Raw genomic sequence first — 20,511 nt, forward strand, 5'->3', positions numbered from 1 at the left:
TTTATTTTTCCCATTTTAAAATTGTTGTACATTAATTTAAATACCTCCTTTAAGTTTAATCAATTCAGTTATGTAGCTTTCTGTCTACGACATGGGGAGGAATATATTGCATTTAGCATCTTTTCCTTTTTAACATTTCACACTTTCCTATCCCTTTTGTAAAAACTAAAATTATGAGACTGGTAGTAGCTTAATAACTTTATTAAATCAAAGCAGTTTAAGTAGTAGTAAAGAGAAGGAAAGATGGGGGGGAGAGAGAGAGAGACAGAGAGAGACAGAGAGAGACAGAGAGAGACAGACTTGGCTTTCTAATTTGTTGTCCTCCCTAATGGGCTTGTAGCTAAAACTCCGAATAGGGTCCCCTCAGCTTCTCCACATGCATGCCAAAGACAACTACAAAGAAGACCACCTAGTCTCCACTTATAAGCTCTTTTCTCCACCCACAGGCTCTCACTCTCACATTTCAGGAACCAACCTTAGTTGCTCAATTTGCATGGGCCTCCCAGTGTGGGCAGTGCCTTTGGAATCAGTTTCCTATCTTGTTGGTTCTTTGGTTCTTTAACTTCCTTTCTCTGAGGGCTTACCTATACCTGAATTACTCAGTGGTATTTGCCCTCCAGGGATGATGTTAAAAAAAAAAGATACTGGAGAATGAGAAATTTGCCAGTGACAATTTCTCTTTTATCCTTTTTTTTTCTTTAGCTACAGTTTCTTTCATAACTTCTTTAATATTTTCTATTTCTATATTAATTATTCTGATATTTATATTTTCTAATAATTGCGTAACCTTTTTTGATATTAAGATTGATAAAACAAGTATATATTCCAGTTTTACAAGTGAGAAAAATGAAGTTGAGCAATAGTCGTAATATTAGCCCTTTAAAAGTCATCCAGCTTCCTTGTTTTATAGATAAAAAATTGAGATCCAGAGACTATAAATGATTTGTTTTAAATCATAAACCTAGTCAACAGTAGAGACAACTAGAATTCCAGTTTGATCATTTCTAAATTGCTGCCCTTTCTAAATAACATCCTAACTTCCAGGATTATTATTATTATTAACCTCAGGGTCCAAGAATTTGGGGTTTTTTGTTTTTAAAAAATAATTGTATAACTGCATAGTATTGTATTTGGATTCCTTTATAATTCTATTCATTTACAACATTATTCTAAGAAAGGGCCTGTAGGCTTCACCAAACTGCCAAAGAAAGTCTATGACACTTAAAAAAATATTAACTCCTGCTCTATACTACAATACATGTGGGTTGTTTTTGCTTTTTAACTACATGCACTCTTTTAGGGCTATTAAATGAGCAAGGAGTTAATTGTTTTTCTCAAAAATTCTTAGTTTTCACCTTCACAAGCATAAAGCTTTTATAGTCTTTTCTACATTGAATTAGTGTTGGCATTGTACAACAAAATTCTACTTCAGAATCCCTTTTAGGGGAGAACTTGAGACTTCATTTTTAGCCTCTAAGTTCCCTATGGGTAGATTAGCAGAGCATTCTTCTTTGCCTTGGCCCTCTTAACACTTCTTTGCTGATATGACCGTATACTCATTAAGTAGAATAAGAATAAGAAAGAAGAAGTTGGGGGGAGATGGCCTGAGAAAGGGTTATGGTTTTGGAATTGCTTAACTAGAAGTGCTGTGATAGAAAATAAGGAGGTATTTCTTAATTTTAATATCTATTGAGTATGTGAACATTTTAAAAATAGGGTGCTCTGAATTAACCCTTTAAGACAGGGTTGGCAGAGTACATGTATTTATATTATATATGTTAAGTTAGATGTGAAAACCATCTATTTCCCATATAATTCAGGTTTCCAACAATCAAAAGAAGGCACAAATGTCAGAGGAGTCAGGGATTGTTGGTACATAAGGCAGCATGCTGTGGTGCAAAAAAAAGCCCTTTTATCAGTTCTGACATTCATTAGCTATGTGGACAAGTCCCTTTTTGTTTGTTACCTATAAAATTAGGACATTGGATTAGATGTCTCTCAGTTGTCTTCTAGATCTAAGATTTTGTGAGTATATAAATGTATGAGCAGTTTAATACAAGTAAGTTGGAGAGGCTAATGGCAAGGGGAGTTCAGCAAATGATCAGAAGACTTGGATACTTTTCTATTTAAAAAAAAAATTCATGCCCTTCAAAGAAGAAAGATTGGGAATGGAGGGCCTCTACTGGACAGCTCTGGGTACAGAGCACTGTGCTAAGTGGAAGGGATGCAAAAATATTTAAGATACTACTTACCCTCAACAAGGTTACCAGGAAAGTATACAGCTAAAGTAAAATATATAAATTTTTTAAAAGTGCCCTTGAGAGAGCCAAAGACCTGATCATAGAAGAGTGAGATATTGTATATGTTAGAAAAATTAATAAAGGCTTCATGTCATTAATTGTGTTTGAATTGGAGCTTGAAAGAATATTAAGATTTTGACAAGTAGAGAAACGGAAGAGGGTATTCCAGGTGGCAGGAACAGAACATAAGGGAGTAGTGGAAAATACATTTGCAAAGACAGATTAAGTTAGTAAATGTGTGTGTGTGTGTGTTGTGTTGTGTTTTGTTTTAAACCCTTAATGTCTGTCTTAGACTCAATATTGTGTTCCAAGGCAGAAGAGGGGCAAGGGTTAGGCAAAGGGAGTTAAGTGACTTGCCCAGGGTCACACAGCTAGGAAGTGTCTCTGGCCAGATTTGAACCCAGAAACTCTCTTCTGTAGACTTGGCTCTCAATCCACTGAGCCACCTAACTGCCCCCTTGAATATATATTTTAATATACAGCATATGTCATATGAAGACTTAATTTTGTAGTTAATCAAATACCTCAAAAAGTTTCTGTGAGGACATGCCCATTATTTTTTAATTTTCAGCATTAGCTTTTTTTTTTTAAGGCCTTTGATCCTGCTGCCCTTCCAAACTATTATCCTTTTTTTTTTTTAGTTTAATAGATCTTCACTTACTCTCTAGCCAACCGATCCCTGGCTTATAGCAAATAAGTAAACAAAAATATATTAAAATGTACTATTTATTCTGATCTTTCTGTTAAGAGATAGAAAACATGTTTCTTTCTTCCATAGGTCTTTTGAATTGTTCTTTTGGTTATGCTTGCTTCATTGTACTATACCACTTCTACAAGCATTTCCTTTCTGAATTTTTCACACTTGTCATTTCCTATGATAGAGGAATATTATTTATTTTGTTCATATACCATGACTTGTTTTGTTATTCCCCTATCCATGAGCACCCACTTGTTTGTAATTCTTTACTACAATAAAATATACTGCTCTAATACTTTTGTGCTTAAGAGATACATTCTCTTTGATTCAATAGGCATTTCCCAACAATTTCAAAATAACTCCCTCCTCATAGTACATTTTATAAAAGCAATTTAATAATATTTAGGTGATTTGTTTAATGTCTAAAAAAGAGTATTTGCTGCCTTTGCTTTCCTCACTTTCTAGTCATTGATCAACTTCCTGTGATATGGATTCCTTCCCCCATATTCTGTTGAAATTGCTCCTCTAGGTCACCAATAGCATTATAATTTTCCTCTCTAATGACCTTTTCCTAGTTCTTGTCTTCTGTAAAAATTAAATTAGTCTCTAGTAATAGAAATATATTTTATGAAGTTTATTAAAGATTATTAGAAATCAAGGAATAAAGAAATACAAAATAAGAAAACCACATGCCTAGGGCTGATTAGCCCATTCATAGCTTACTTATTACATCTTGCAAATGGACGAGCAGAGAAAGCGAGAGCATAGAAGAGAGCCAGTTAAATACTCATTGTGATCTCGCCCAGGTAGAGACTCAGGTGAGATTATAGGGAATTCTGGGAAATACCAAGGACTTCTGGGGATTGAAGTTTAGGGTTGAAATCTCCATTTTATACTTCCTGGAACTTTCTGCATCATTTGATGCTATTAACTTTGATACTTTCCTCTTAAAGATATATCTGCTCCTCTAGCCTGATTCTCCTAATTGTCAGTTACATCTACCCAAATATTTGTCCCCAATCTCTGCATGTCACTCTTGTCTGGGTTCAGGTCTTACTTCCCTCATACCAATGTTCTTCCTCTCAGTTCCAACTGGGCCTGGGGGTCTTCCATTCCTGCTTTCACTTCTCTGTCCCTTCCCAACCTGTCCCAAACACCCCACGCCACCCTACCTGAACTTTGCACCAGCCCTAGCCTCCCCCTTGCCCCATGTCTGTAAGCAAATTCAGATTGCATAAAAAATTGCTTTAGAGGTCTGCAGGATGGGTCTACTAACATAAAGCAAGAACTGTCTATAAAACCAAAAGCTATTCCCCAAAGAATAGTTGTCAAAGGATATCAATAATTCTCAAAAGAACTAAAAACAATAGCTATCTAAAAAAATGTTCCAAAACCAAATAAGAGAAGTAGAAATGAAAATAGCCCTGAAGTTTTACCTAATCACCAATGAATATGTAAAGATAACAAAAGGCAAGAGAATAAATTATTATTAGAAGGTTTGTGGTAAGATAGTCACACTGATAATGCATGGTTGATGGTTCTGTGACCTAATACAAGTATTCTAGAAAAAATTTTTAAGTTATGAAAACAAAATGACTAAAAAGTTCATACCCTTTTGACCCAGATGATTGAGAACATTGGTAAGAAGTTTCCAAAAATAGAAGTATACCAAAAGAAGAAGTATACCAAAAATATTTATAGCATGAATCATGGTAGCAAAGAATTTGAAATAAAATAGATGGCCATCACTTGGGAATTGACTAACAAATTAATTGTAGTATATGAATAATGGAATATTACTATGCTGTAAAAAATTTTATTTTTATATATATATATATGTGAGTGTGTGTATGTGTGTGTGTGTGTGTGTGTGTATTTATACATACATACACACACAGAGAGAAATATGGGAAGACACAAACTGATGCAAAATTAAATAAGAAGAACCAGGAAAACAACAACACACACTGACTATAGCTATGTAAATGGAAAGAAGGAAGAAAAAAAAACTGCTGAAATTGAATCTTGGCAAAAAAGTGTGAAGAATAGTTGTGGCCCCAAAATGGCAAAATGAAAGGGCAACTCCCTGCACCATTGCAGGAGTGAGGAGTCCAGAAGTGTGGAACATTATTTTTTAATGTTCAATGTTTTTTGTTTTTGAATATGTTGATATGTGTGCTGGGGTTTTCTCTCTTTTTTAAATAAAGTTCACATTGTTAAAGCAGATGGGTCTTTGGAGGAAAAAGGCTAGAAATATAGTACAAGTCTAAGTAATGTAAACACAAAAGATATCAGTAAAAGTTAGTTTTAAAAAGTCATTAATAATCTTTTGCCCAACTACAAAACAAAGTGATCCTCTTTTTAATTTTCTTTTTGTGTTGATGGTACCACCATTTTCCTGTAGTAATTTTTGCCTCAGATCAGCAGTAGCCCAATTCTTTTGGTCCTACCTCATTCTCTGCTATATTAAACACTCTTGCCTAGACTGATTTCTAGTAGTCTTAATTCCCCTGTTGAAAACCTGCAGCGATTCCCCATTGCTTAATAAATATAAATGATCATTTTAAATCAGAGTTAAGGTTTACTTCAGGCTTTCTTCAAGTTCAAGGTTCACTTCCCTTTTTCATGTCCCATGCCAGACAGACTTCTTGGTCAACATTCTCCAATATTATCTTGTTCTTAGCTTTTCCATGATTTATTCACCTAATCTCGAGTGTATGGAATATATTATTTTCTCTGATTCTTAACAGTCCTTTTCTTTTAAGGTCTACCTCAGTACCAATTTCCCCTTGATAGTTTTCCTTGATTCTCAAAGCCAGAAGTTATCTTTCCTTTAAGCTCTAAGCCTTCTCTATTAAACTCTGCAGTTCCCTTCCAATTATTCATGTACATCTTACTTTCTCCTACTACATTGTAATCTTATTGGCAGGGACTATATATCACTTTTCATCTTTCTATTCTCACTGTCTACCACAGGTACTTAATGTATTTGTTGATTATTTATGCTTAATATTACTAGTATGCTGCCAGTATGAGAGAAATGGTTTTGAGTTCTGTTGGGAACTTGTCATAACAAGGCGTCCATCTGGAAAAGTCTTATGGGTATTTAAAAATCTGGAGCTGGGGATAAAAGCTGGAAATTTGCAAGCTAATTGCGTAGAAGTGATAGAAAACTCAAAGAGGATGCTGAGGAAGTGAGGGGAAACGGATGCTGAAAACCGTATCTTGAGGAGAGCTTTACATTTAGAGGAAAGAACATTTAGAACTAGTGGAGGAAGTTAGAGGAGTATTTAGGACTGGAACACAGGGGTAGATAGGTGGTTCAGTGGATAGAGAGCCAGACCTAAAGATTGGAGGTCCTGCTTTCAAGTCTGGCCTCAGACACCTCTTTTGTTTTTTGTTTTGTTTTTGCTGTATGATCCTGGGGAAGTTATTTAACCCCCATTACCTATACATTATTTCTCTTCTGCTTTGGAACTGATACTTTGATTCTAAGACAAAAGATAAGAGTTTTGTGTTGGTTTTTGTTTGTTTTTAACGTAGAGCACAGATCATAAAAACGGTGACCATTAAGTTTTGTCTTCGTATACTAAGTACCTCATATATTACTTTACACAGTGAAGACAAGATACCTTGTTTGATTGATTGTCAAGGAAACCAAATGGAAGAAGGGTTCAAAAAAGAATCATCAGCAGTGTCAAATGCTCTAGAGAGATTGAAGATTATGTAGAGGCTGTGAGTTGGACTTGGGGAGGACCATTAGGGAATTCCAGGACCACAGTTTCAGTTCAACAAGTGAAGGTAGAGATAAAACACAAGTGTTTTAAGACATAAATGAGTTTTGGCCATGAGTGTAAATTATTCAGAGACTCATCTAATGTCAGAGAATGGAGGAATATTTAGAGTAATCCAGTCCAGCATCATTGCTTTGCTTATGAGACAGAACCAGAGAGATTGTAATTTTCCCTAGGTCACATAATAATGAGCCAATGGTAGCTCTTAGACCCAGATCCCCTAATTAGTTTAAGTAGATTAGTCAAAGAAAGGTCCATTTGATCCATATGTGTTTATAGGCAGAAAATTTGGGGTTCCTTTTTAGGGGAAAAAAAAAGATTGCAGCAAAAGAGGAGAAAATTGGTAGAACAGACTTCCTTAGAAGAAATTCATGAAAAAAACTACTTATGTAAAGGAGTAGCTTTGCCAAGGAGAGGGATCACTTGTTTGTTCAAAACAGGAGTGGAAGAGAATGGCATGGGTGGAAATACAAAGAAGGGAAAGTTAATGAATTTAGTTCAGATAGTTCTGGTTTTAGTAAAGAAAGAAACAGTCATCACTGAGTGTAAGGAGGATGGAGTGACATTGTCACCAGCTGCCACCAAGTAAGATTATATTGCATGAATTATTAGCCAGTCCTTTTAGCACAATTTTGACTTTGACTAACAATTTAGGAGTATTTTTATGTGGAGAAGATAGTTAGTGGATAGTACTCTGTGGTTGGCAGGGCAGAAATATGACATCTCAATGGGGTGAGGGATTCTAGAATAGGTGTCCAGCTAAGTTAAAATGAATAATCAATCATGGATTTCAGACTTGGCAGGCAGTCAGATACAGACAAAAGATAACTAGCAGTAAGCTAGGGAAGAGTGGTAGGACTAGAGGATCACCATGAGAGTTAACATTGGATATCTTGGGAATGAGAGGGATAGAAAACAGAAAATTGTTGTCCAGGATGGCAATTTAAACATTGATGGTCTAAAAGATGAACAATTTGAAATTAAAAACTAGTTAGTTATATAGGGTGGAGAATTGAAATGATGTAAAAATTGAGGTCTTTAAGCTTGAAGCTACTGAGCAACTTTGGTGCCAGGATGGTAGAGGGATTATCGATGTGAATTTTGAAATCACTAAAAATTACAGTAGCTTATACTATGGCAAGGTGTAATGTGAGCTGGGTGCTAAAAGGTAGGTAGAAATCCTGGAAATTGAGAGATGATATTGAGAAGTACAATGGAATAAGCCATAAAAAAAAGAGACATTTTTGAATGATGGAAGAACAGTTATCTAAAAGTGATTAAGGGACAAAAAAAAGTAATGTTCTATCCCTTTTTCCCAAGTCCAGGGGAAGATGGGGGGACAGCAGATTATAAGGGATATGGCATGACCAAAAGACTGCCAGTTCTCAGGAAATGGGAGAAGTTGAAAAGACTGCTCAAGGAAGTTCAATATGGGTTGAAAGTTCATTTATAATAGAAGTAGAAAGGGAGTCAAAAGGTGTAATAAAAACAGTAGGTAGCTACATTTAGACATACAGAAAGGGTATACTTAAATTGTATAGGGAGGGATGTGAGTATTAGAAGAAGAAGGTAATGGGGAATAGAGGGTTTTATGCTCAAGATAATGATTCTGAATAACAGGAATTAGAGAAACAAAAGTATGAGAAATAGTCTAAAGACATAAAGTAGGAAGAGACAGAAATTAGAAACTTGTAGGAGTAATCAGTTCGTAGGTTTTAAATTAGAAAGTGTTCTTTAAAATGTGGGGCATAAATTATCTGTGACCTGACATTATAATTCCAATAGACCTTCTTACCAAATGTTACCATGATATATAGTTGTTCTTTAGACTCCTATATTCAAATTACACAAAACTATAAGGTTGTCATGAAAAAATAGAAGGTGGAGATTAAAGTAAAGCAATTTAATACCTAAAAATTTTTAAATGTCTACATTTTGCCCAATATCAGGATTTGACAAAAAAACACAGATCTGGAATTATTTTTCCATCATATATTGCTATAAATTTATAATGATTTTATTATTTGCTATATATCAGGTGCTATCAGGCACATGATTAAAATATTACATTTCCTCATTCAATATTTAATATTAACATAAAAGCATAGTATATACCCAGAATGTCTTTTCTTGATTTTAATTCTGTAAATTAAAAATAACATTAATCTGTCTGCAACTTTGTTTCCAATGCAATTGTTTTCTTTTCCTTTTTAGAGGTGCTAACTTTGTTTTTCTCTGACTTTGTTTTAATTCTTCTATCTGATGATGACCTCAAAAGCACAACTAAACCTACACCTCATTTAGATGGGTAAATATTTTTTCATTTATTTTTCTTGTTACTGTTGAAACTCTTAATTTGTTTATTTAAATAAGCAAACTTTAACATTTAGTCATTTTAATTTGTCTGCATAGGCACCATGTTGTTTTTGGACAAGTGATATCTGGTCAAGAGGTTGTAAGAGAGATTGAAAACCAGAAAACAGATGCATCGAGCAAACCATATGCTGAAGTACGAATACTTAGCTGTGGGGAGCTAATTCCCAAATCCAAAGGTAAGGATACATAAAATATTTCTAAGCATATCATATATTTAAAATAAGCAGCAACTCCAAGTCATTCAAAAAAAGTATTTATGTAATGACTACCTATAGAGAAAGTACTTCTCTTTTTAATTATATTTCGTCCTCTAATTATAATGTTCATTTATTTTAATTTAGAGCTATATTTCCTAATTTAAATTTCAAATACTGCACCTTCCTGCTTCTATATATAATGAGAAAAAAGAAATTTACGTGGAGCAATTTTAAATTGATAAACTTTAAAGAATAAATTCCTTTTCTTCTTGTGAATTTAGCTAGCCTCTAAAGCTTTGGGGAAATATGTTTATTGCAGAAGATAATTTCATTCTTTACATTCCTGCTTTTAATTTCAATCTTTCTTCTGACATGCTATGCATTTAACTTATTTAAGATGTTTTCTTGATTTTGATTAGGAAAATATCTCTTCTAAAATTGCTATCACTTATATACTTTTCCAAGAAATGAACTTTAAGCGGTATTTTAGTGATCTATTAAATTGTCTGTTTAATCAAGTCATGCATTATACACCCCACAGAAGCCTCAGAAGTCATAGCCTATCAGTGTCTTTATCCGTGTTGTTCAAAAAGACCCTTTTAAAATTGTGCTCTTGACTCTTTCAGATAAGGAGACTCTTGTGGTCAATTTGGAATCTTAAATATTTTCAGTTTATACAAAAACCTAAGTGAGATCAATTTAGAAAAAGCTGAGCCATTGTCCTCATTCAATCTTCAGTTTCCCAGAAGTTATGATATATTTCTCCTGTCACCTAGCTCAAATCTTGATCATCTTGACAAAATTTCTCATCCCCTTCTTGTCATTCTAAATCAGTGCCCAATAAGCTAGTTGTCTGCAGGGACCAAGCAACATTGAACTCACTCTTGGACTCTTCAGCCTCTTAATCATCATTCCTACTAGCTTTTACCTCTAATCTATTAGTTTATATACTGCTTAATGCCCTCAGCTATAGTAAAGAGTAAAATGTCCATAAAAATCTTTTAGCTTATTGCAGACAGGTCTTCCATAATAATTTATGTAAAAAATAAAAGGTGATGCTAAAGATAAGAAATGAGATTGTACGAAACTTGGAATTCTAGTATCAGCTCTGCCACTTAGTAGCAATATAACCTTGGAGATAACATTCAACTACTTGGCCATAATTTTCTTTTGTTAAATGTATTGAAGTAAATGGTCCCTGAGGCCTTTCGAACTCTTAACATTTTGGTGATTCTGGAATCTTTGTTAATATTATCATGTTAGGATCCTAGACTTATTGATGTTAACTTAAAGGATATTCCCATGACTAGGATTTTGTGATCCATTAAGACCAACTTCTTACCTTACTCATTATTGAATTATTTACTATTAGATTTTCTTTTTTTAATTTTTACTTCTAGGATCTTTCAAGTTGGAACCTATTCCCAAAAATTCATTAGCTGAATATTGTAGGTTTCTTTGCAGCTTTTAAAAAATAGAGCTTGAAATAACAAAAAGGAAAAGAAAATCCTTTAGCAGTTTCCATAAACAACTCATTATTTATATGTAAAGATGCTTTGAATTATAAAAGGGTAGAATTGATATACTTATTTGAAAGGGAACGAGAATGTAAATTAAGATAAACACTTATATAATCTGATTTGCCCTATCATAAAGCACCTATCACTTAGGATATTGTGGCATCCCCCAAGCATTGTTTGGCTACATATGATCAAGATATGATAGTGTCAGTTATTTCCTTATTCCTGTCCTCTAGAAACTAGGTCAGTTTTCAGAGAAATTGGGGGGGGATTGAATTCCCATATAATAACCCTTATCCACCTTCTCTGACGAGGATGTTTCAGGGATGATGTAAGACAGATTTTTCATGCCCATTCTTTTTTTTGATACATACCTAGTGAAGTGAACAGATATTTATGGCATGAACTTTGTTGAAAGCACAGTGAAAGTATGTGCTACTTTATGTTTTAGCAGCAACCATTCAAAATATTTGCCTGAGTGGCTTTTGCCATATTTTTGGATACCACAGGGGCACTATAACACATACAGTTTTTAAGCCCCATTTCCTTTTTGAAAATCATAACAAATTGGAAACAGTGGAAAGACTTTGTGTAATATTTTAGGGTGTTCACCATCATATTTTAAAAACCTTGTTTGAGAGTTGTGCAGTGGCACCCCACTTTAAAAAAGAAATAAATACAGAATCTTTTTTTTCTTTTTTTAACTTCCTGAAAGAAAACAAAAAGACTTCTGAAGAAAACTGACTGTCTGGGCCTACCTGTATATTATCTTGGTGAGTCCTGGGCACTCTTCTTGGGCCTTTTTTCCCCTTGCTATTGGAGATCTGCTTCTTGTAGCTATTTCCATATGCCAGAGAAGGTGATTGTTCAGGGCCATGGAGAGGACTCCTGTAGCAAATGTAGAGATGGAATGCTGGAGACTAGAGGAAGCAGGGATCCTGTGTAGAGGCTGAACAGCCCTCAGAGGACAGAATGGATAAATGAAGAATGCAGGCATCAAGCAAATAAGCCTCTTTATGACTTATCTTAGCAAAGGTACTGTGTGGTTAATACAGGAGCTGCTTGTAACTTAACAATTTTTGCAGAAATTACAGAGGCTATTACCATGATAAGAGGGATTTTTAAAATATTCCTTCAAAATGGAGGGGAGTGGGGAAATATTCAATGATTATCCAAAACTCATTTGTTTTTCAATACAAAAAAAGAAGGAACAATCAGATTAATAAAGTAGAATGCCAATGAATCCTATACCTAGTTTATTGAAAGCATAGTGGGAAGATTGAATGGAAAGTATTTAGGAGACACTATCAAGAGTAAATAAAATTCACCTTTAACAAAAGGACTGTTATTTCTAGGTTGAATGGCATGAGACTAATGTGGTTTCTTTTCAGAGTGCAATCTATGGAGGCTTAGAAATAATGTTCTTCTTTGTGAAGGGTGTAAGATGGGTAGGAGCAAATTCTATGTACTGTAAGAGTAGAAATATCTCTTTAGAGATATCTTTTCCCCCCTCCCTTTGCTTTTTGAGAAGAATCTAGAATAGTATGTGGGGGGGGGCATGGAAGAAATGTCCCAGATCCATGATTTTATTGGTGTAGGGCATTCTTAGTATGGAGACCACTAACACATCAACTTCAAATGTACTGTATTTGGAGGGGCAGGGTAAGGAATAAGACAGATTAATTGGCCTAAGAAACTGGCATTAAAAAGCTCCATCTACTAAAACAAATTTACAGCTTATAATCATTTAATGCGGTGGTGTCAAGCATGTGAACAGTAGGCCACACAGAGCCCACAAAACTTTCATCATTAAAATATAATCAGGAACTATTTAACAAAATAAATAAAAATTCAATAAGACATAGATAATATTAATATGTAGCTTTCTGAATCAGTATATGGCCCACAAGAATCCTTACGTATGGTAAAATTTAGTGGCCCATTTCCACATGAGTTTGACACCACTGGTCTTAGGGAATTGTCTGTGAACACTAAGACATTGTGGTTCGGGAACCCAAGTCTTTCCTATTCTCAGGCTATTTTTCTCTCTTCTACAAAGTACTGTCTTATTTCATCTGTTACTGATAGCCTTAGAGAATTTCTTGGTAAAGTGACTCACTTAAGGTCACAAAGTAAGTAGATATTGGAGAGAAGCCTCCAAAGCTTCTTTCTCCCTTTCTGACCCCAGACTCTTTAATGGGACCCTGAATAATTGATATTTAAAAGGGAGGGGGGAGATTTTTTCATGTAATGATAAAGTATTTTTTAAAAGGAGGTAATAATGTAAGTTATTAAACAAAGTTGAAGTCATTCATTATCCAGCTTTCTAGTCTTTCCTTACATATCAATTCCTACTTTGTGGGTATCTTCTGCTCTGAAAGATATTTTTAATTAAGATACAAATAATAACACTTATTTACCTGTATAGATCATTTAAAAGTGGCTCCCCGTATTAGTAGTTGAGGTAGAATATCATTTCTATAGAATGAGATTCAAAATGTTTACTTTCCTCAGAAAAAATTATTGTACAAATCCTTGTTAGTTCAGTGTTCTAAGAACTTTAATCCATGATAATATATCAGCTAAATTATTTTCTCTCATTTCTTTTCTAGAAACTTACTCCTCTTTGTTCTATTTTTAAATTTTTCTTTCTGTCTCAGGTGTTAAGACTCAAGAAGAGAGGCAGTGTGGTATAGCAGAAAGAATGATGATGAACTTGAAACCTCAGAAATTTAGGGTTTAAATCATACCTCCAATACTAAGTAGCTGAATGGCCATAGGCAAGTCTCCAAATCTTTCTGGATATATTTCCTTACCTGTACAATGGGGAAAAATAATAGAACCAGCACTTAAAACATTTTTTTGTGTCATGGACCCTTCTGGCATTTCAGAATTATGCTTTTAATGCATAAAATAAAATACAATTGATTGCAAAATAAGCCAATTATTAAAATACAATTACCACAATATTTTTATAGGCCTTAGGTTTAAGAATCTTGCTATAGAATTCTGTTTCTTAGAACTTTTGAAGATCTGACAAGATAATATATGGTATAAAATATTTTATAAACTTTAAAACTGATGTTTCACTTAACACATTTTAGGGACCCTTTTTTGCCCCTACTTATTAATCTGAGAATAGAGATGATGTCTAGATCAGAGGTAGATTAAAAAGTTCCCAAAATACTCAGAGTTGCCATGCATATCATTTCCAAGATAGTCTCCAGTACACAGAAAACACAAGACGACATAAAGGAGATATAAATGCCCAAAGACAGCCATTTTAACTCTTCTCCCCTAAGAGGCCTGTTCTAGAGCAGCAGCCTGAAGTTTGGACTCCCTGGAAAAAAAGGAAATGGATTTTATTCAAATAAAAAGGCAACCTACTACTGTCTACCACTATTCATCACTAAAATTCTAGTGGGCCCTTTCTTCAATCTTTATTGCTGCTGTTTTTTGTTTTTGTAATAACCTTTATCTTGCATCTTAAAATCGATTAGTTCCAAGGCAATTGGGGTTAAATAATTTTCCCTAGGTCACACAGCTAGGAAGTATCTGAGTTCAGATTTGAACCCAAGACTTCCTGTTTCTAGGTCTAGCTCTCAATCCTCTGAGGGACCCAGCTGCCTGCTCCTTAGGGCTTCTTAAAGTTTTAGGGAAATAAAAGAGCAGAGACAAGATGAGCTTCTCAGATAAACATGGACAGATGGGGTGAGAATCATAGAATATTGGGTCTGGGACAAACCTGAGATTGAACATAGTATAGAAGGGAACATTATATTGAGTCAGAAAAATTGTGCTTGCCACCATGACTCTACCATTTACTGTTATAACTATGGGTGCATCTGATCCTTAGTTTTCTTATCTCCAAAATGGGGATAATACTAATAGCTTTGTTGTGAAGAAAACCTTTTGTATACTGAATAGCACCATATCTTACTGAGTGAAATAGATCCATTCCCTTAAAATGAGCTCTTTGAAAAGGAAAGGGATATACACTGAAAAATAACCCCAATTAGATACCACACTCGGGTTTTGGGGAAGGTGCATAGACCTGGCTTTTCAACTAATAACAGTTTTATTGTAAAGAATTATCTAGGCCAATGACCTTAGTTTAAAACATTGGCAAAATGAGGCCTAGAGAATTAAAATGATTCACCCAATGCCTTGCAGCCATTTAGAAACAGTGCCAGCACTAGAACTTGGTTCTTCTTTTCTTTCCATTATACCATGACTTTTACATTTATATGGTAATTTATATATACTGTGTGTGTGTATTATTATTATTATTAATATAGTATAAAACTATATATTATATATGTATATAATAATATAAATAACTATATATATAGTTACATTTATATGGTACTTTACATATCATAACCCCCATAAAGGTAGGTACAATCAGTTGTGGTATCCCCATTTAAAGATAAGGAAACAGGCTTGAAAAAGGTTAAATGATTGTTCATTTGTCACATAGCTAATAAGTTTTAAAACCAGCATTAGAACCCAGGTCTCTCCTAACTCCAAGTCAAGTTCTATTTGATTATTACCACTTCAGAGGTGGGTGCTGGATAATGGGTTCTTTGCCAGCTACTTTATGTTTACCCTCATATTCCTATTCTTTTGAATTCTGTTGATTTTAGTAAACAATACGAAGTGAGACGTCCTCTTCCTTCTGCTTATCCAAATCAAACTTGCCGTAACTTCAAGAACCATCTATGAAATTTTTCTGAATCCTCAAGAAAATACTTTTTCTGAATTCCTATACCACTTATAGTTTGCTCCATACAATTAAGCAATTAGTTATATATTGTCTTTTACTATTTAGTGTTGTTTCCATAAGTGTTCATCTTATCTTCCCAACTAGATTATAAACTCCTGAATGTTACAAATCATCCATAACCACCCTGGTAAGGTATAACTGTATCTTTATCCAATTTAGATACAGTTCATGATTAAAAATTTTAGATTATAGTTCCGTAGCCAAACTTAACTTCCACTAAAAATAATAGGTCTTGTTTGTTGCTTTGTCACTTCCTTAGTTCCTTCAGATTCCACTATTTTCTTCATGCATGTGAATTTTTTTCTTATTATTGCTAGTTTTTCTTCCTTTTGCCCACCTTTATAGTCTCAGAGGAAAATAACACCTAAACTGAATCCTGTTATTAAACTGTTATTAAATAACATTCCCCAAAAAGTACTCTTTGAGTCCTATATTTTTCCAAATACAGAAATGCTAAATGTGGAAGCATGGGGGGTGAGGGAGAGGGGGTATTTACTTTTTAATGTCTGCTAGTGTGTAGTAACATAACTACAGTCAAATTGGTCAATTGTATTTATTGACTTTTTTTTTTTAAACCCTTACCTTCCGTCTTGGAGTCAATACTGTGTATTGGCTCCAAGGCAGAAGAGTGGTAAGGGCTAGGCAATGGGGGTTAAGTGACTTGCCCAGGATCACACAGCTGGGAAGTGTCTGAGGCCAGATTTGAACCTAGGACCTCCCATCTCTAGGCCTGACTCTCAATCCACTGAGCCACCCAGCTGCCCCCTATTGACTTTCTTTAACAAAGGTATATAGTAATCATTTCTATAAAAGAAATTATTCAATTTATTTTAGTTTTCACAAGGAACTTCATGTATTTGAAGATTTCTTTAGTGACACATGAAACAAAAAGAGGCCTTTTTTGGCACATTTGTTTAAAGTGGGTCACATATAATTTAGGAGAAAGTATAATTTGAAATTAGCAAAATATAATTTTTATTTTGCTAATTTTAGTTACAGATTGAGTCCAGTTTCATGAACATGAAATTCTTTCCAGATATTCTCTATTAGGTCCTCTAATCTTTTTAATACTGTGTTTGTTTTAATTATTTTGTGCCCGTTTCAGATTTCTAGCTTTATATATGTACATAAATAACATTTTCTAAAAATGTTTTTCTTAATTATTTTTTCTCAGCCCCCCAATCCATAAATTACAACTATATAATTACTTTAAGATATAATGTAGGGGAGAGGCTAGGTGGCTCAGTGGATAGAGAGCCAGGCCTGTCTAGGAGATCCTGGATTCAAATGTGGCCTCAGACACTGCCTAGCTGTGTAACCCTTTAACTCCCAGTTACTAGGCCTTTCTACTCTTTTGCCTTCAAACCCAATACACAGTATTGATTCTGAGATAGAAGGTAAGGGCTGATTTTTTTTGTCTGTTTTCTTAATGTAATCTCATTCATCAGTGAGAAATAATCATATTTACTTAACTGTTTATGTTTAGTACAAGTTGGGTGGTTTTTTTTTTTTCAAGAACTCCACATCAATAGGAATTTAACCCCTCTGGGGCATTTGCATCATTAGAAAATAGAAAATAGCATCGACTAGTAACAGCATTTTACATCGTGGTTGTTTTGTATTTCGTTTGGCTGTCTAGGAAATAAGCAAGGTAGGCAGGTTGATAAAGCAGAAGACTTCAGTCAAAGAGTCTCACGATGGTACAAAAAAATTGACACTTGTCCAAAGCTAAAGCTGCTTAATTTAAGTATTAAAAATAGAGCTGTGTGCCAAGACTTTTTCAAATATATGACTTTTTTTCTAGTAATCAACAATGATATTTTCTAAATAACACTGTCTAAGGCTTAGATGTTGGTTGGCATAATTACCATAGTTAGAACACTATCTAGCCTATGACTGAAGATTTAGGTCTTCCCTGATTTGATGGCTATTGTGCTGTATGATAAAGAACTAACATTTCATTTCTTCTGGTTATTTTTAACAACTTATTATCTACAGGAATTTAAAGATAATTAGATTAAATGGATTTTTTTATGGATTTGTAATTTCTGTGAATTTTTACTTACATATCAGAATAAGAAAATGTTTGACCAGAACATTTCATCATTTTTTATTAAAGCCAAGAAGGAAGAAAAGAAAAGACATAAGTCATCATCTTCATCCAGTGATTCAGAGAGTTCAAGTGATTCTCAGTCCTCTGATTCATCTTCTGATTCGGAAAGTGCTTCTGAAGAAAAATCAAAAAAAAGAAAAAAGAAACACCGGAAGTCCCGAAAACATAAGAAGGAGAAGAAGAAGAAAAAGAAAAGCAAGAAAAGGTTAGTTTTTTACCATTTAAATCACCAGCAGATATTTCAGATTCCTTCCAGAAACTGATTAAAATAGAATTGATAACCTGATGATGTTTCCTTTTTCTTAAAAAATATGTTTGTATTCTTAAAATCATCTTAGGGAAAAATATTTAACTTTCATAGTGATTTCTCTGCATGGTACAAAATTAAAAGTTTAACATTGCTGAGATGTTTAAAGAATTCAATTTTGAGAAATTTTCATTTTCTACAAGTCATAATCCAGGTCTTCTTAAAACGGCATCAAAAAGTCTTGAACTCATAGATGGTACTAAAGGGAAAGCTAGAGATGATTTAAAATGAAGAAACCAAAACTCAAAGAGGAGAAATTATTTGTCAAGGGCCACACACCATGTAGTCAAAGGAGAAGTGTATCCTAAATTGAGGAGTTCTTAGTCTTTTCCTTCCTTATCCAGAACTCTTGATAATACAAGAAGATTCTTTCTCTTGCCTTCTTGGTTTTGTGGATTTTATGCTCTGGGGGATTGGGGGGATAGAGGGATCCTAGTAAACTCTAGGAATTAGAAAAGAATTTTTAAAGTATTTTAAGGGTCATTCCTGTTAATTTTTAAATTTTCACAGGAATATTATTTATTCTCTTCTTTTTTTAAATTATTTTTTCCATTAATAAACATTTCCTTTCTCTTCCTACTTTTCCTTTCCATTGGGTTGGGGACACTTGTAACAACTCTGCATAATCAAACAATTGTTAATTGTTCATATCCAGAAAGCGTATGTTTCATTTTGCATCTTGAGTCAATCACCAGTCTATCAGAAGATGTTACACTCTTATTTCTTGTTTCATCTATGGTAATAGTGGGGATGGGTACTGGACTTGTGTTTATCCATATAAGGACATCCTAGATGACAAAGCTCCCTCAACTAAGGTCATTACCTTCACTGCAAACTATAGTCTTAGTTGCCTACAGCTCTGAAATGGTTAGTGACTTGTCGAAGATAATAAAACCAGTAGGTGTTTGTTTGTTTTATTTAATTAAGGGAATTTTTCCATGGTTACACGATTTTATGCTCTTTCCCTTTCTTCTCCCATCCCCCTCCCATAGCCAACACACAATTCCACTGGGTTTTACATGTGTCATTGAGCAAGACCGATTTCCATGTTGTTGGTTTTTGTACTAAGGTGAACATTTAGAGTCTACATTCCCATCATATCCCCATCAACCCATGTGATCAAGCAGTTGTTTTTCTTCTGTGTTTCTACTACCACAGTTCTCCCTCTGAATTCAGATAGCCTTCTTTCTCATAAGTCCCTCAGAATTGTCCTGGATTATTGCATTGCTACTAGTAAAAAAAGTCCATTACTTTCAATTGTACCACAATGTATCAGTCTCTGTGTACAATGTATTCCTGGTTCTGCTCCTCTCACTCTGCATCAATTCCTGGAGGTTGTTCCAGTCCACCTGGGATTCCTCTACCTTATTATTCCTTTGAGCACAATAGTATTCCATCACCAACATATACCACAATTTATTCAGCCATTCCCCAAATGAAGGACATCCCCTCATTTTTCAATTTTTTGCCACCACAAAGAATGCAGCTATGAATATTCTTATACAGGTCTTTTTCCTTATTATCTCTTTGGGTATAAATCCAGCAGTGTTATGGCTAGATCAAAGGGCAGGCAGTCTTTTAAAGCCCATTGGGTATAGTTCCAAATTGCCCTCCAGAATGGTTGGATCAATTCACAACTCCACCAGCAATGCATTAATGTCCCAACTTTGCCACATCCCCTCCAACATTTATTACTTTCCTCTGCTGTCATGTTAGCCAATCTTCTAGGTGTGAAGTGGTACCTCAGGGTTGTTTTGATTTTCAATTCTCTAATTATAAGATATTTAGAATACTATTTTTCGTGTACTTATTGATAGTTTTGATTTCTTTATCTGAAATTTGCTTTTTCATGTCCCTTGCCCATTTGTCAATTGGGGAGTGTCTTGATTTTTTTGTGCAATCGATTTAGCGCCTTATAAATTTGAGGTTTTAGACCTTTGTCAGAGGTTTTTGTTATAAAGATTTTTTCCCCAAATTTGTTACTTCCCTTCTAATTTTGGTTGCATTGGTTTTGTTTATGCCAAAACTTTTTAATTTAATGTAATAAAAATTACTTGTTTTGCATTTTGTAATTTTTTCTAACTCTTGCTTGGCCTCAAAATCTTTCCTTTCCCAAAGATCTGATAGGTATACTATTGTGTTCACCTAATTTACTTATAGTTTCATTCTTTATATTCAAGTCATTCACTCATTCTGAATTTATCTAGGTGTAGGGTATGAGATGATGATTTATTCCTAATCTCTTCTATAGCCAGTAGGTGTTTTAAGAGACCAGCCTTCTCTGTTATGTCAAGTACTAATTCTAAGGAAGTCTCCCTCCCTCCCTCCTTCTCTCTGTTTCTATCTCCTCTCTCTTTCATTCCCTCCCCCACTCCCTCTTCCTCCTTTCTTCCCCCCTCCCTCTCTCCCTCTCTCCCTCTC

At 34.4% G+C, this 20,511-nt stretch overlaps 1 protein-coding gene across 3 annotated transcripts in view; it reads left to right on the forward strand.

Annotated features, from left to right (window-relative positions):
• Positions 1-20,511, forward strand: part of PPIG (peptidylprolyl isomerase G) — a 91,653-nt gene that overhangs the window by 61,246 nt on the left and 9,896 nt on the right. For all 3 annotated transcript variants that reach the window (XM_056797269.1, XM_007494331.3, XM_001367620.4), the window contains exons 8-10: positions 9,070-9,099; positions 9,204-9,343; positions 17,790-17,988. In XM_056797269.1, coding sequence (XP_056653247.1) covers positions 9,070-9,099; positions 9,204-9,343; positions 17,790-17,988 — 369 coding nt within the window. The remainder of the gene's footprint in view (positions 1-9,069; positions 9,100-9,203; positions 9,344-17,789; positions 17,989-20,511) is intronic.

The sequence above is a fragment of the Monodelphis domestica genome, chromosome 4 (genome assembly GCF_027887165.1).
Source record: "Monodelphis domestica isolate mMonDom1 chromosome 4, mMonDom1.pri, whole genome shotgun sequence".
NCBI classification, from domain to species: Eukaryota; Metazoa; Chordata; class Mammalia; order Didelphimorphia; family Didelphidae; genus Monodelphis; species Monodelphis domestica.